Genomic DNA, 17,049 nt, shown 5'->3' with positions numbered 1-17,049 from the left:
TAGATTTATCATAAATCCATTTTTGGACATATACCAGAAGTGGATAATTTAATTTGACATATAATTAAAGTGAGACATTTTTCACTTGCGTGTAAAAAGGCCAATAAACCATGCAACACAGAAGAGCTTCTATTACTAAGAATTTCACAGTTCTAGTATCCTAGTTTATGTGGATTCCTAAACAAATAATGTGATAGAACAGAATGGAGTTATTAATTTCTCTAGGCGGATTCCTTGCCCACCATGTGGCAATTGCATTCAAAGATAAAGCAAAACTCAAGTTACCAACTTGAATTTTGCATAAAAGCCAGCACTAAATTCATGTAAATCAATGGTCATAAAAGAAATAAAATTAAAAAAGAAAATTGACTCAATTGAATATTTGGTTTCCGACCTTAATAAAGTAATGTTACAGTAAGGTTACTTATATAAATATCCGACGATTGCGGCCAAGGATCCAAGTGTTCATATTTTCATTCCAAATATGGTTATTTACGTCAAGAATGGCAAGAAAGGACAATAAAAATCTTACTACGGAAAGGTTCTCCAATTAAATGCTGTCATGGCTAATTTGTACTGTTAGCTATAGTAGCTTCTCGTTGCTGGCGACGCCTTTCCCTCTGTAACATTAGATCGTGTAAAGAATTAGCCACATAGACAATTAACACATACTATTTCAAAGTCAGCCCCAACCAAAACATTACCAATACATCCATAAGTCATTACAGTGACAGAGCTATCTTCTCTGCCAGTTCATCTACTCTGTTTTTTGCACGTACTAAGCATAGCAATGGCTATCACTATTCACCACATACCACTAGATGGCAATATTTAAGATTTCCTATGAACTAAGATATGATTCCAAAACAGATACATTTGCAGGTTCTAATGTACATCTTCAAAACAGTGGGCAATTAAAAAGAGAAATCTGAGTTGATCCAACATCCAACATAATAAGAATTAAAAAGGTTCTAATGTACTTATGTTCCACTACTAGTAAAATAGGTCATGAACAAACATCCAACATATCATTAACGTTAATTCAGGATCAAAAGCCGCTGAAAAGAGGAATTAGGGAGGGTTTGAATCTGTGATGTTATGTTAGGTCACAAGGCAACAACCTTATGGTTCACATTAAGGACCACCTTCAAGATTAGAAGCCATTAAGAACAATTTTTTCTACATGATTACAAACGCCAAAAATACCCAATCACGCTAATAATTTCCTCACGTTGCACCATAAGGGGGTATTGTGAGTCATCATAGTCTATAACCAAGTTCAAGAATTAATGAAATTGAGATCTGATCTACAGAATACCAGGACAATAACAACAGTGCTCCAACTTAACTAGGGTAATTTCACATAATTTCATTGACATAACGAACCAGATGATGGAATGCAACAAAGAAATAAAAAAGAAAAAGAAATAGCAAAAATCTCACCCTTCTTTCCCAGTACGGAAGAAAGCAAACAAAATCATAGACTGGAGTAATGGTTGCACACAAAACTGTATTTAGTGCAGTGAACAGCAAGAGTGCTGTCATGGGTCGTGTTCTGTGCGGCATACTGCTTTCTTATGTAGAGACAAAGCCCTGCAATCATATTAATTCAGTTCAAGGTAAAGAGCATTTAACAAGAGATAAATACATATATTCATATTAATATTAAAGTTGGATCAGACAAATTAAACATATCATGCTCATAAAACCCATAAATATAAAAGCCCAAATACAACTTATGTCTTAGGGTCAGTCTACTGAAAAGATAAAACACTTTAACCCTTTTTGTTCAACAAAGATATTTAAAATTTTAAGAATTCAGTCTTCGAGATAACATATGGCACAATATAGACATGAAATCAAGTATAAATTACCTTGCACACAAAAAATACAATTCTACCTAGTACAGTTAGAAGGCCATAATCGTTACCAATTTACCATACAAACAGAACCAAATATTGGTATACATTGATCACCATAAGTCCATAAACACACATTTTATGTTCACAAAATAATCATGAATGAATCCGAAAAAAGCAATGTATCTAATCAATTAGTACAGCATAATAGCAACGAGAAGCATATGAACTTAAAAATTCCAAAAGCACATGTTAGAACAAGTTTTCAGAGTTCAAAATGAAAAGTATTAGGAAAATGATGTGGTCAGAAAAAGATGTGAGTCTTATCTTCATACAGGCTTTTATGAGAAGAGAACAAAACCGAAGAACCTACCTCTTTCAGCACTAAACCGGGATGAAAATTGCAACCCTGTTCCTCGGCTCTTCAAACCCAATTGCTGAAGAATATAGCAGTGGACTTAACATAAAAAGAAAACAAAAAAATAAAAACAGAAGGATTGAATGAATAAGTGTTCCATACTTCACCAAATCCTCCCCTAAAACTCTAAAACTCTCAGCAGCAACCAAAAATCAACTCACTAGCAAATCAGAAAGAATACATATTTAATAAATGTTAGATAGGACCATCAACTTAGGTGCCCTAAATTTGAAGGAAACAATATGCACTTAAGTTGTGATCGAATGACAACCAACCCCTAAATGGTTTGTTTAACAAGCTAGATTGACTAGTGTTGTCCAGCATGATCTCAGATTTCATTGTTAAAAATAAATAGAAGTATTAAAATACATATATTTAAAACTTTTAGTTTAAAATATAAAAAATCATTTCAAACACATTTCCCAAATTCTTCCACATTTCGCAGATTGTAAAGCCGTGCGCAGAAATTTCCGATCACAGTGGCCCCTTACCTGGACTCGCTCCGAGCTACAAAAAAAACGTGATCCTTTTGCAATACCCTCAAGCACTCTGGCTAAAAAACAGGGAATAAGAATATGTTTTCACAACACATCCCACCCCCAAATCGAAAAAAAAGAGTGAAAAAATGACCTCACCAGATGCAGGCAAGGGTAGGCGTGCACAATGCTCGCTCCAAAAGTGGATTCACGGACAGGTTTTTCTCCTACAGTGAGGATTGCAGAGATGAAGATGAAAGGGTGAGAAGCTGTGGCGAGAGAAGGAAGTAAGAAGGGTAACTAGGTTTTCAGGGTTGTTACGTTTTAGGGTTTTATTAAATTTTGAAAGAGGAGTAAAATGGAGAGAAAGGTGCAGGAAGAAGAAGGAAGAAACAGCCTCTTCTGGAAACTAAGCTCTCACACTTAGGCCTCAAAAAAACCGTTTTGCTTGAACCTACTTTTAAGAGCATATGTTACTCGTTTCTGATTCTTAATATTTTTTTTCTTAAATACCCTTTTCGTCATTTTCGTAATGTTTATTGTGGATGGTCATCATTTTGACTAACTGTGTAAAATGATATTCATTTTTACAATTCAGTGTTTAATTTAGTCATTTTTTGTGACGCCGTTTAGATCAGTAACGGAGCACTGTACATGTGACACTATATTTGTATTACATTATATTGGGATGTATTATTACATGTACTGTACATGTGGATTATTAACGTTAACTTATTAATTTGGGACAATTTTCCAATTAGGTTAAGCTGCAATTAGGCATTGACGAGTAAAGTCGATTTCTTCATCTCCGATTTGCAGAGGAAGCAGCAATTGGACGTGGCGATTTGTTCGTTTGATTTCAATTTTTCAGTTAATCATCATCAACGAGGTAAGTGCTTTGCTCGTGGATTTAGGGTTTTCGGAATTGTGATAAATTTTGCACATTTAGATCAATTGGGGTTACGGTTTTCGTAATTTTGTTTTGAGGTTTGTTTTCACAATTACAAATCAGGGTTAATCCCCCATTTCTCGTTGAACCACCAACATTGCACGAATTGCTACAACACTGTTGTCTCCAACGATTACAACCAGAGGTGGAGGAAGAAGATTGAGACCGTGACATGGGATTGCACGAAGAAGAAGATTGCAACAATACGAATTGAGAATGGAGGAAAAAGATTGCAGCAACTGACCAACTGCCCAACAATTAATTTCCAAAACCGTAGCTCACCTATCTATCCTCAAGTATCTAATTACTATACTTGTACAATATACGTAATACATCCCCACTACAATGTAATACAAATAGTGCCACCTGTACAGTGATCCGTTACTGATTTAAACAACATCACATAAAAGAAGTAAATTAAACACAAATTGCGAAAATGAGGATCATTTTAAACATTTGATAAAAATGAGAATCATCTGCAACAAATACTAAAAAAAAGAGGACGAAAAATGTATTTAAGCCTTTTTTACTAAGATTGTGATTCGGTGACAAGGTACCAAAAATACCAATTATAAAATATTTTAATAAATATTTATTTTAGTTACTAATAAATACAAAAATACCAAATATGAAAATTAATACTTCAATTAAAAAATTTGGTCGACTTCCATAGAAAAATTGTATTAGTAGTTAAATAATCTCAACAATAAGAAATAATGTTTTGATATTGACTAAAAAATTAAGTTATTTCAACGAATAAGAAATTTCATTGGTGTCAATAAAAATACCCAATATTTATATAGGTAAAAAAATAACCCCATTAGAAAAAACCTTATTTATATTAGTTAAAAAAAAAACTACAACCTCTATTTTGATTGTTCCCATTAGACATTAACTAAAAATAATATTTGTTTAGCTAAATAATAATATTGATGTTAGACAAAAAATGCTCTAAATTATTGTTTTTCAGTTGGCATTTTTTTTATTATTATGGAAAGGAATATTGTTATGAATTATTATTGGACGTGGTAAGTAAATAAGGAATCAACTTGAAAAAGGATATAGTAAGGATATTATTATTTTAAAATTGACCATAATTTTAATTTGTTGAAGATTAAACAAATAGTTTTAGAATAAAGATTGAAATTGATCTATTGATTTATCTTATTCAATTTTTTTTATCCAAATAGGTTGTTGATTTTTTTTTATATATAAGTTCTTTATAAATATTTGATATATAATACATAGATACATTTTTTTTTGGATTAAATATATTTTTGGTCCCTTAATTTTCAGTGAATTTTAAAATTAGTCTATTTCAAAACTTTGGATCAATTTAGTCATTCATCTTTCGAAATACGTGTATTTAGTCCTTTTAATCAAATTTTGTTAAGTTTTTTTGATATTTCAAACGCATTTCATAATAGTATTAATATTAAAGCAAAAATGTATCAAACACTATAAACAATTCAAATACAATCTTGAAATACGTATGAAACATCAAATAAACTTAACAAAATTTTATTAAAAGGACTAAATCTACGTATTTCAAAAAATAAGGACTAAATTGGTCTAAAGTTTTGAAATGAACTAATTCCAAAATTCAGTCAAAGTTAAAGGACCAAATATATATATATATATATATATATATATATATATTTTAATTAATATTAGTGGACTTATATGTTAGTAGATTTTTTTTTCAATAATTCGTTTACACATGAAAATTTGAATGAATTATCTATTTGATAATACCAATTTAAATATTCATTGAATGATTTTATTTAAACATTTCAAGGAAGCTATAAATTTCGGGATTTCGATACTTTGATAAAGTTTTTGTTAACTTTTACAAAGTATTCACGAATAGAGATGGCAAATAAACCCGTGTCCGTGGGTATCACCCGAACCCGTCCCCGTTTTGACGGGGAATCCCCGCTTTGACTGGGTATGGGTATGGGTATGGGTAATACCCGAAATTTTTAACTGGGGATGGGGATGGGGATGGGGATATATATATACCCGCCCAAATACCCGTCCCCGCTTAAATTACTAAACTATTTATAATTTATTAAATAATCTAAAAAATATATATAAATAAATAATATATTTACACATAAAATATAATATAATATAATATAATATAATATAGTATATATACATATAAATAAAATATACTTTTATATATATATATATATATATATATATATTTACACATATACATGTAATATAATATAATATAATATAATATACATATAATATATATACATAATAATATAATATAATATATATAATATATACGTATAAAACAAATTAATCATTTAACTAGTGAGATCTTTTATAATCAAATTTATAACATTACAAATTTATAAAAATTTAAAAGAAATATATATATATATATATAAATAAAAGCATAAAATATCTACGCATATACATATAATATATATACATAATAATATAATATATATTATTATATTTATATTATTATATAATATAATATAATATATACTTAAAATAAATATATATCTATAAAATATATATATATATATATATATATATATATATATATATAAACATAAGATATCCACACATATAATATATATACATAGTAATAATAATATAATATATAATATAATATAATATATATAAATAATTATATATATATATATATATATATATAAACATAAGATATCCACACATATAATATATATATACATAGTAATATAATATATAATATAATATAATATAATATAATATAATATATATATATATATATATATATAACATATTTCTCATTCTCTTTGTTTTTTGTTATATGATATATTGGCAATTGCTTCAGTTTTAGATCCAAGGTACAAGATGGACATGTTAGAATATTATTTTTATAAATTGTATGGTAATGATTTTGATCTGAAACTTAGTAGGATTCGTCAAATGTGCTATGATTTGGTTTTGGAATATCAATCAAAAAAGAATGAAACTTCTTCTTATAGAGCTACATCATTGGAGTTGGGAAAGGATGTTGATAATGATGCGAATGAATTTTTAGAGTTTATGGCAAAAAAGAAAAAATCTAGAACTACAGTTATGAAAACAGAGTTGGATTATTACTTGGAAGAAGATAATTTGCCGGTTACACAAGAATTTGATATCCTATCATGGTGGAAAACAAATGGGTTAAAGTTTCCAACCCTTCAAGCAATTGCAAGGGATGTTTTAGCTATTCCAATAACAACTGTAGCTTCTGAATCTGCTTTTAGTACTGGTGGTCAGATATTAACTTCTCACCGTAGTCGACTTCATCATATTACTATAGAGGCTTTGATGTGTACAAGAAGTTGGATATGGAACTCAAACCATCTAGGTAAGTTACTCAAATTTATTAATATTTTTTGTTAGTATTTTTTGTGAATTCTCATCTAATATTCTACATTTGGTGTTTGTAGGTGTTAAAAAATTAAAAGGAAAAGATGTTCTCATGAGTGAAAATGAATCTGATGAAGAAGGTACATTATATTCTAGTAATTAAAATTTTCAATTTCAATTATTATATCATATCTAATTTTTCATTTTTTTTCTATGTGTAGGTGGATCGAATGCAAATGAAACCACTGATCATTTGTAAAATTAATAAATATTTTGGTTATTATAAAATTTTAGTAATGTGTAATTTTTTAGCTTTTATATAATTATTTGAATTTTATTTAGTTGTTATTTGATACTTTAATTTGAGATTTATACTATTATAATATTTTTCTTAATATTTGACATCATGAAAATCAAAAAGAGTATGTTATTTTAATATTGAATCTTTTGATAGTATCATGATTCCGTTGGTGTGATTTTTAAATTTTTTTATAAAAAATATTTAATTGATATATGGAACAATAAAAAAATGGGTATGGGTATAAGAAAATATCCGTTACCCGGTGGGGATGGGGATGAGTCAAAAGTTGTATACCCGTTAGGTTTGGGGATGGGGATGGGGATGAATTTTTATTATGGGGATGGAATCATGATACCCGTACCCGCCCCGCTCCGTTGCCATCCCTACTTTAACCTAAAGAAAATAACGTTAAAGATGATAAATTTGAAAAGTTTCTCAACAATGTTATTCTTTTTGCTGACTATAGGACTCAAAATTGTAAAACTGAACGAAGATGAATTACTAGAAAATCAAGTATAAAATGTTATTTACATTTAAATTTAATTTTTGGTGATGTCTTAGAAATTTGGTTAGAAGAGCCTGAAAAATAAAAGTTCTTTAGTGTTTGACTACACTTTTATTTACAAATAACTATTCCCCTTCTTTGTTGGCCATAAGAAAAAATAAGGAATTGTGTATATTATGTTTATTACATTAGATGTTAAAAAAATTAATGATTTTTTTTTTTATATTGTATGCTAAGTTGTTTGTGATGACTAAATTAGACATGTTTATGCTTTTTTATTTTGGTCAATAAAAAAATGATTATAAATATTTTCATTTTCTATTGACAAGAAAAGAAAACAAGAATTCTGCATAATTTAGTCATCACAAACAAACAACTTGATCATACTACATAAAAAAATTCCATCATTTAAACAATTGATATAATGAATATTTAATACATAATTCTTGTTTTTTTCTTTTGGCTAACAATAGATGAAAACAAATTATGCAAACAAATGTGTAGACAAACACTACAACATTTAAATTTTTAGGTTATTCGAACTCAATTTCTTTTAGAATAGTATGAGCATTTATGAAAATCTAATTTATAAATGGATAATGTTTATACTTTATTTCTTGGTGGTTTTCTTTTGTTCAGTTCTACACATTCGAACTCTTATAGTAAACAAAAACAATGACATTGTTGAAGTTTAAGATTTGAAAATCCAAATGGTCTACCACTAGGAGTGTGTTATATTCAGTCACATCATCTAGTTAATTGTATCTTCGGTTTTTGAAGTAGGCAATGGTATTGGTCGTCAACTTTTCCCAAACTGGTTTTGGATAATAGTAAGTATCCTGTTTCATTTTCCTATAACATAAAAGTGTGGCAAATGAACAATCAAGCAAAAGAAATTTCAGATATTCACTTCTCCAAAAACACTTACAACATACATATATCATCCATATTCTTGAGTTTTATATGAAAGAATTTATTTTGTCATTATTAAATTTTGAAAGAATGTCTCATTGTAGGTGTATAAAATTTGAAATATTTCTTTCTAGTCTTCTTTAATTAGACAAAGTACCTAATGATTTTGAAGAAAGTAAACTCCTAATAATAACCCATATTGAATATTCAACTTGATTTTTTGAGCAATATCAATTTAAATGCATTAGATTTTGGAGATATTGCTTCCGAATTGTCATCACAGTTTTTAGTGCCAAATTTCTGGTATTTGTTGTTTAAATTTATTTTACTGCAGTAAAACTTAGTTTGGAAGATATATAAAAGGTAGTAGTATTATAATTATTAGAAAAATCTAGAAATTTGTAAGCATCATAGAGATTCTATATGAATCATCAACTTGAACCATCATGTACTAATAAACATCAACTTAAATTATAGGGAAATTATACACAACCTTAACAACGAAGTGAAAATTTCATGAATTTGACACAATATTTTATTATTTGAAAAGTGGAGAAACATAACCTTAAATTTGAAACTTGATCTTCGGTGTACTTTTATTCAATGATGGAAAAACATAAACTTATGGAAAAAGCTTATAGTTCTTTGAACTCTCTGTTGTGTGTTTGAATTTTCTTTGTTTTAAGTATTTGGTATGATTAATGTTATAATGTTGCAGGTTGGATGGGAAGTTGATTTATGAAATTTTGGGGATTGATTGGGTTTAGTTTAAACTGAGTTTGAATGTTTATCTGTTTGGTTCTGAGCTGGTATTGATGAGGTTGTGTAATCAGTTGAAATACTTTGATAATTTGATGAGGGTGTTTCAAGATTAGTTTTAAAGTTCTCAGTAGAAATTCATACAACCTTTTTCATATGCCATGAAATATTATTATATACCTTTGAAAGAAGTTTTAGCGTAGATTTGCTGCTAAAAAATTCGGGTTCCATTTTTTATAAGGGTTGTTTTTCGGAGTTTATTTTCTTCAAAATTATTAGGTTCAAAATTATTTGGTATGAATGGACAAAGTTGATACATCTACAAGTTGATGCAAAGTTCAAAATTATCATGTATGATGCACAAACATAAAATATTTGTTTTATTTCTTTTTAAATAAATATTTCTTAAGAAGGGGAAAATGGATTCTTTGATATAGAATTGAAGAATACGAATGTTGTTGTGCATGTAATCAACGCAATCAGTTGGAGAAGTTTATCTTTTGTTATTTCTCCTTGTGCTTGGGGAGAAGTTGATGGCTAACATTCTTGCTTGATTTAAAGATGAAAAATACGGTTATTAGAGATTTTGCGGTGCATAATATTCTTAGATGTAGATATTTGGGCTTTTAAAGTTTAAACTTTAATTTGAAGAAAATGATGTTGATAATGATGATTAATGTCAAAAGTTCTTCAACAATGTAATTGCTTTTGTTTATGTGAGAATTCGGAATTGTAGAATTGAATGAAGTTGAATCACCAAAAAATTAAGTATAAACAATTTTTTTTTTACAAAAACTATTCCCATATTTTGTTTGCCATAAGAACAAATTAGTTATTGCGTATAATGTGTTTATTATATCTTGTATGTTTAAGAAAAAAAATTAAATGGTATGATCAAGTTGTTTTCGGTGATTAACTTAGGTATAGTATCTGGTTTTTTTTGTAAAAAAAAATGAACATATTAATGCATACAAGTTAGTGATTGCAAATAATTTGATCATACCGTTTAAAACAAATTCATTCTTTTTAAACATCGATTGTAATGAATAAATTATACATAATTCTTATTTTTTTTCTTATACAAAAGATGGGAATAGTTTTTGTTAAAAAAAAAATTGTAGTCAAGCATTACAGAAGATTTTTTATAGTCCTCTAACAGAATGATTTTTAGAATAGTATCACGAAAAACCAAATTTACAAATGGGTTTTTACTTTACCCTTTTGCTTTATTTTTTGTTGGTTTACTTTTAGTTTGACAATCCCAAACTGAACAAGAGCAATGACATAACTTAATTTGCTTTGGTGTTAAGTACAACCACATCTAGTTAATTATATATTTGGCTTTTTAAAATAAGCAACAATGCTAGTCGCCAACGTTTTCCAAACTAGTTTTGGATGATAGTATGTATTTTGTTTTAATTTTAGTAACATAAAAGTGCGGCAAATGAACAATTAGACAACAGAAATACCAGTTATTCACTTCTCCAAAAACTTGCCCTCACAACATGCACATACATCTATATTCATGAATTTTATATCATGCGACTTTAGTTCCTATCTCGTGTAGTTTCCCTTTTTTAATTGTCGTTGTAAAAGTGAGAATGTGACTGTAATTTTCTTTCTTTCAGCTTATTAAATGCCAATTTCAAGAGTTTAGCATTGAGGTCAGAAGTACAAAACATTATTTCTGGACTTAAGGTTAATTTTTTTTTTTTCTCTTAATAGAATAAAATTTTGTGTCACTTGATTCAACAAGTTTTCACTTCGTTGGTTAGACTATCTATGGTTTTCTCTAGGATTCAAATTTGATGTGTAATGGGTTGTTTCTAGGAATTATTAGGTACTCCTCTTCTTGTACCAATGAGAAATATTTTAAAGTTGATACAGCTGTAAAGATTTAGGACAAATAAATATTTCATAAATAGTCGAAATGAATTGTTTCATATAAGAATTCAAGAGTAGAAATGTTGTGCATGTAATCAACCCAAGCATTGGAGATGTGGATCTTGTGATATTTCTTGTGTCTAATTGTTTTTCAATACAAGCAACAACTGTATATGTTATTATCAGTGAAGATGAGAAACAAGATATTTACTATTAGTCTGGAACCATTTTTGGGAAAATTTGACGGTTAATATCTTTTTTTAATTCAAAGGCAAAAGATACAATTATCTAGAGATGTGATTTTGTAAAAAAGATGAGAATAGCCTTTGTAAAGCAGAGTATAGTCAAACACTACAGCATTTAGATTTTCAAGTTCCCCAAACTGACTTTCTTTCAGAGTGTGAGCAACACAAAAAAAAACTAAATTTGCAAATGAAAAACGTATATACTTGATTCAGTTTCATTTTCAGTATCTTGTTTCATTCATCCTCCATTCTTTTTTTGATTTGAACACTCTTAGTATTGTGATAGAGGTAATTGATCTAGAGTGGTGTTCGGATTTATAATTTTGTGCCTCCGCTATTTTCATTTGCATGCATTTATGTTTAGATCGTAATCTGTGCTATGCTTATTGTGATTATATCTCGTTTTTGTTTTTTATTAATGTGTTTATATTTCTCGAATGCTTGTATACATTCAAACTATGAAAAATAATTTTTTTTTATGCGCATTAATGTTTGGTTATGGTTGGGATGGAATTATTGAAGGTAAAACAAAGAATCAGAGGTGGAATTCAAATTAGGATGTGTTTACATTCAAATTATTTTGCATAAAACTATGCTGTGGTTCACTTGTGAATTGTGACAAAGAAAACTTGTTAGATTGTCCAACATCTTCTGTGAATCTTTATCAAAGTAATCCAGTTTTATATTTTCTGAGAAAATAAATGAATTTTGAATCTTGTGTGATGTATTGCAAAAATGTACCTGAAAATATGAAACTGTATCATGTTAGTCTTTGAAAGTACTAAACTTTCCTGAAAATATAATTCACCGATAACATTTCACAATTTTAAGAGTCTGTAGAAAATTCCAAAAAAAATAATAATAGTTGTACTCAGCTTCCTAATCCTTGCTGGAGAAGTGAAATTATTTTTGGACAATGAATAAATAGAAGTGGATATAGTGTCTCATAAATACGAATGTCAGCATTCATGACTTTAACAATAAATAGAATCAACTGAATGTTAAATATAACTTTCATGTTTTGTCTGTATATAATTATTTAAATTGTACTTTAGAATAAGATTGAGGTGTATTAGAATAAGTTATGTCTTCAGATTATTGATTAAGCTTAAAATTTAGTAAAATTTTGCAAGTTAACTTAGTTGTACCCTTCAACATGTTCTTGATCTGATGGATTTCCTTTTAAGGAAAGTAAATGTAATAATTTGTTGTGTATGTTTGAACGAAGGAGAGATATCGCTGTTATACACATAAGTATATTTTTATCCCGGAAATGTCAAATCATTTAAAGTATTTGTATGTAAATTTTTTGTTTTGAAATAAAAAACAAGCCTTGAATTTAATTTAATTGGATTTAAATAGTGATAATTTGGATTATTATTTTTTTGGTGTTGTATAGTTTTTTTTTTATGTTTTTATAGTTTCTATATTTTATTCTTATTCGTCCTCGATTATTGGAATTACATAACATCGTTTTATCCCATCAATTCTTTATTTGAAATAAATGAACAGGTTACTTAATTTTTCTATATACATATACTTTAATAAAATCTTTAATGATTAATTCATTTTAAAAATGAAAAATATTTAATTATTATAAAAACTACAGTGATTTATTTAATTATTAATTATCAATTCAAAATTATTAATATTAAAAATATTATGTATTATGGTAAAAGGTTGTAATTGGATTATAAATTAATTTTTATGATTTTTATCATTAGTTATTAAAATTTTAACTATGAAAAATTTTGTGTTTGAGTATTAATTTCTAAAATTGAAATTTATAAGGGGGTTTATTATATATAACTTGAAATTAATTAGTTAAAGAAAAATTCCTTACGTGAAAGGATCATCAGGTTAGCCGATCTCGAAGAACAGGGTATTGCAGATAGAATACATCGATGAAGTACGGGTAGAACATATCAGACTGAAAAGTATGGTTCATTGGTGGCCGTTTCTTCATGGATTTTGATATATATATATATATATATAAATATTCAATTTTATATTAAAATATTAAATAAAATTTTATGAGAATCAGATATTTATTGATTTTCTAAAGATTAACAAAATCTAGTTGATAATATTTAAGAATATGAAAAAAAAACAAATATTTAAATTAAAAAATATTTTAAATGTTTTTGTAGTGTGTATGTATAAGATTATTTAATGAATCATGAATTTTTTAATAATTTAAATAGAAATATAGTGGATTTTATGTATATTCACATTCTTGTTTCCACATCAAATTTAAAAAGTATTTTAGATTGTCGTACCTATATCTTATTATGAATTTGTTATCAAAAGAGGAACGAGTTGGGATAAATTAAAATCGGAATTTTAAATAGCGTGTATGAAAAATAATTAATGTAATAAAATATAGGAATACGAAAATGATTAAAACAAAATAATATAAGGAAAATAAATCGTAATAACTTAATATATTAAAATTTAATAAATTGTATTCATAATTATCGAAAACTGTAATTAGAAGAATATATCAAAAGAAGTTATTTGTCGTCAATCTTCATGAATAAAATTAATATATTTTTTTTTATAGAGTAAATAAAAAAGAATAATGTCATTAAGTTATTTTATAGGATAATTAATGAGTACTAACTAATATTTACTGCATTAATAAATTTTAACATTATTAAGCTTTTGATGAATGTAAAATTGTGGCCGCAAAATCAAATATTGTATTAAAATTTAATCGGAAAGTGTTGTGGTGTATTACAGCTGAATTTTAGTGTTATTAATTTTTAATTGAGAAACTAATATTTACTGCATTAATATTTTAGTCAAGTAGGTGTGAGAGTGTTTTATTGAGAACACATATAATAATGTAAATTTTTCTTTATGTTAATTTTTAAGATTTAATTTAAGTTAAATTTATTCACTAAAAAATATGAATAAGCAGTGCAACATAAAATATTGAAAGTGGAATTACTATTGTTCTTGAAAACAAAATATTTGGACACATAAATATTTTAAACGTGTTTCAACACAACAATTAATTTTTTATTTTTTTTTTCATATTTTTCTCTCCGGATATACACAGAATCAACTTCAAATCTCATCATCACCAAACACTTCAAATCATTCAAGAAGTTTTCAATTTTGTAGCGAAATCTCAATTTGGTCTCTCATTTTTATTTCACTCGATTGAGTCTCTATTTCGAAAAATTCGTTGCAATCAGTTTCTTTTCGTTGCACAGTAACGATGTTAATTATGTGCCTTATGTGAGCACGTGGTTTTTTTAATTTTTTTAATTTTTTTTTAATTTTTTTAAAAAGTTAATTTTTTTTTTATAATTTTTGTGTTTAAAAATTAAAATTGTCAGGTATCAATCTGACATTTTGCCACGTGGTAGGGATAATATGATGTTGTTGTGATAGTGCCACGTGTCATTATTGGATGTGAAAATTCTCAATGTAGTCCCTGAATTTGTTATTTTGTCTCAATTTGGTCCCAATTTTTTTAAAACTAAATCAATTGCATCCCTATACCAAATTTAATTTTTATACAAATTTACAATTATATTTTTATTATAATTGATAATTTTAACAAAATTAAGTTCATTTAAAAATATATTTTGTATTGAACTTTATTTAAGTATTGTTTTAAATATTTATATACCAATTATTTATAGATAAATGTTAGAATTGTTATAAAATTTTAAAAAAATTTATATTTAAATTTATAATGTTTTTATTTTTAAAGCAATTCTACCATTTATCTATAAATTATAGATATATAAATATTTAAAACAAAATTTAAATAAATATCAATACAAAATATACATTTAAATAAACTTAATTTTGTTAAAAATATCAACTATAATAAAAATACAATTGTAAAATTTAAATAAAAAATAAATTTGATATAGGGATGAAATTGATCCCATTTTTAAAAAATTGTGACCAAATTGAGACAAAATAACAAATACAGGGAGTACATTGATACTTTTCACATACAATAGTGACACGTGGCACTGTCACAGCTACATTATGCCACGTGGCATAATGTCAGATTGATTCGTGACAATTTTAATATTTTTTTAATGTTTAAAAAAAGAAAAATTAAAAAAAAATTAAAAATTAAAAAAAAATAAAAAAAAAACACATGCTGACATATGGCACATAATTAACATCGTTACTGTGCAACGAATTTTCCAAAATAGGGACTCAATTGAGTCAAATAAAAATTGGGGATTGAGGACCAACTTGAGATTTGGTTACAAAAATAGGGAACTCTTGAATGATTTAATCTGATATTTTTTAATTAAGAGACCTAGTTGTGAGTATAATACTGTAATTAAAAAAAATAAGTAACTAGTATAAACTGATGGTAGAAGAAACAAATATTGTAAATTTATTTTAAAAATATATATTTTAACAATGGGAGACCATTTAATATTACGTAAAAGATATTCTTTAATAGGAAGATGAACAAAAAATAAAAAAAAGTTTTTAAAAATTGGTAAAGACGATGAGATGAAAATATTATAATATAGTTGCTCATTACGTAGCAATAAAATAAAAGTTAGTAAAGACTTTTTTGGATTAAATGTACATAAATAAAATGAAAGATAAAAATGTTACAGATAATATAGTTATTTATATAAATAAAATTGACCGAAAAGTTTAATTATGATTCAAATTATTATGAGTTTAATAATATGAAAAAATGATAAATATATTTTTATAGATGTAATTTTTTTATAATTATAAATGTATTAAATTATGTATTATTTTTATTAAATTAATCACAATAATATTGTTAGACGAAAATTCGTCATTTGGTTCTTAGTATATGTTAAACCCATCTGTTTATTCATCACCTACTCATTCATATGTACTATAAAAATTTAATTAATTAGAAAAATAAAATAATTTTTGACAAAAATTTTGGTGATAAAGTTGACAAAGTTACCATAACTTTTTTATTTCTTAGCGGAAGTTAAGATAATAAAATAATAAAATTTTAGGGTTTTTTTATTAAAAATATTATTTATGAAAAGTTTGTCGACGAAAACTTTCTCAATAGTATAAGAACTCTGGTGTGTGACTGGGTGGTGGTAAAGCGTGCTACAATAATAGGTCTTTCAAAATTTAACGCATCAGTTTCAAGTTTTAAATCTCTGAACTAATTTTGGTATAATTTTTTTTTAGTATGTTAAATTAGTAGGTAAGAGATAAGTAAAAGTTGATCTGTTAGATTATTTTCGATTAAAAATTTAAAAAATAATTTACAAAATAATTTTATATTATATATTTTAATGATATAAATGTATAATAATATAATAACTTAAAGTATTACTTTTATAAATTAAATTTTAATTATTAACTATTATTACTAATTATATGAA

General features: G+C 26.5%; 1 protein-coding gene across 6 annotated transcripts; it reads right to left on the bottom strand.

Annotated features, from left to right (window-relative positions):
• Window positions 1-352: 352 nt before the first annotated feature.
• LOC114173796 (uncharacterized) lies at window positions 353-3,470 on the bottom strand. Of its 6 annotated transcripts, none has more exons than XM_085668969.1 (4): window positions 2,913-3,470; window positions 2,233-2,296; window positions 1,444-1,593; window positions 353-620 (listed from the first exon to the last, which is right to left on the bottom strand). In XM_085668969.1, exons 3-4 carry the CDS (start codon window positions 1,564-1,566, stop codon window positions 567-569), a joined length of 177 nt encoding a protein of 58 aa, XP_085525095.1. In that variant the 5' UTR covers window positions 1,567-1,593; window positions 2,233-2,296; window positions 2,913-3,470; the 3' UTR covers window positions 353-566. The 6 variants fall into 6 exon arrangements, with proteins under 6 accessions (XP_085525095.1, XP_085525093.1, XP_085525094.1 ...); XM_085668967.1 differs by having other exon boundaries at window positions 2,233-2,316; window positions 2,913-3,465; XM_085668968.1 differs by lacking the exon at window positions 2,913-3,470 and adding an exon at window positions 2,769-2,787 and having other exon boundaries at window positions 2,233-2,316.
• Window positions 3,471-17,049: the final 13,579 nt, after the last annotated feature.

Source organism: Vigna unguiculata, chromosome 2 (assembly GCF_037176805.1).
Source record: "Vigna unguiculata cultivar grain cowpea cultivar isolate G323 ecotype 2 chromosome 2, ASM3717680v1, whole genome shotgun sequence".
In the NCBI taxonomy this organism is placed as follows: Eukaryota; Viridiplantae; Streptophyta; class Magnoliopsida; order Fabales; family Fabaceae; genus Vigna; species Vigna unguiculata.
The sequence above is the reverse complement of the archived record's forward strand: the minus strand, read 5'-3'. Positions and strand labels throughout refer to the sequence as shown.

Bases quoted from the DNA above. Each gene is read 5' to 3' on its own strand.
- LOC114173796 (XM_085668969.1), bottom strand. From the start codon at position 1,566: ATGCCGCACAGAACACGACCCATGACAGCACTCTTGCTGTTCACTGCA. The intron at 621-1,443 runs GTGAGATTTTTG...CTAATGTTACAG, and splicing joins TTCCGTACTGGGAAAGAAGG to AGGGAAAGGCGTCGCCAGCA.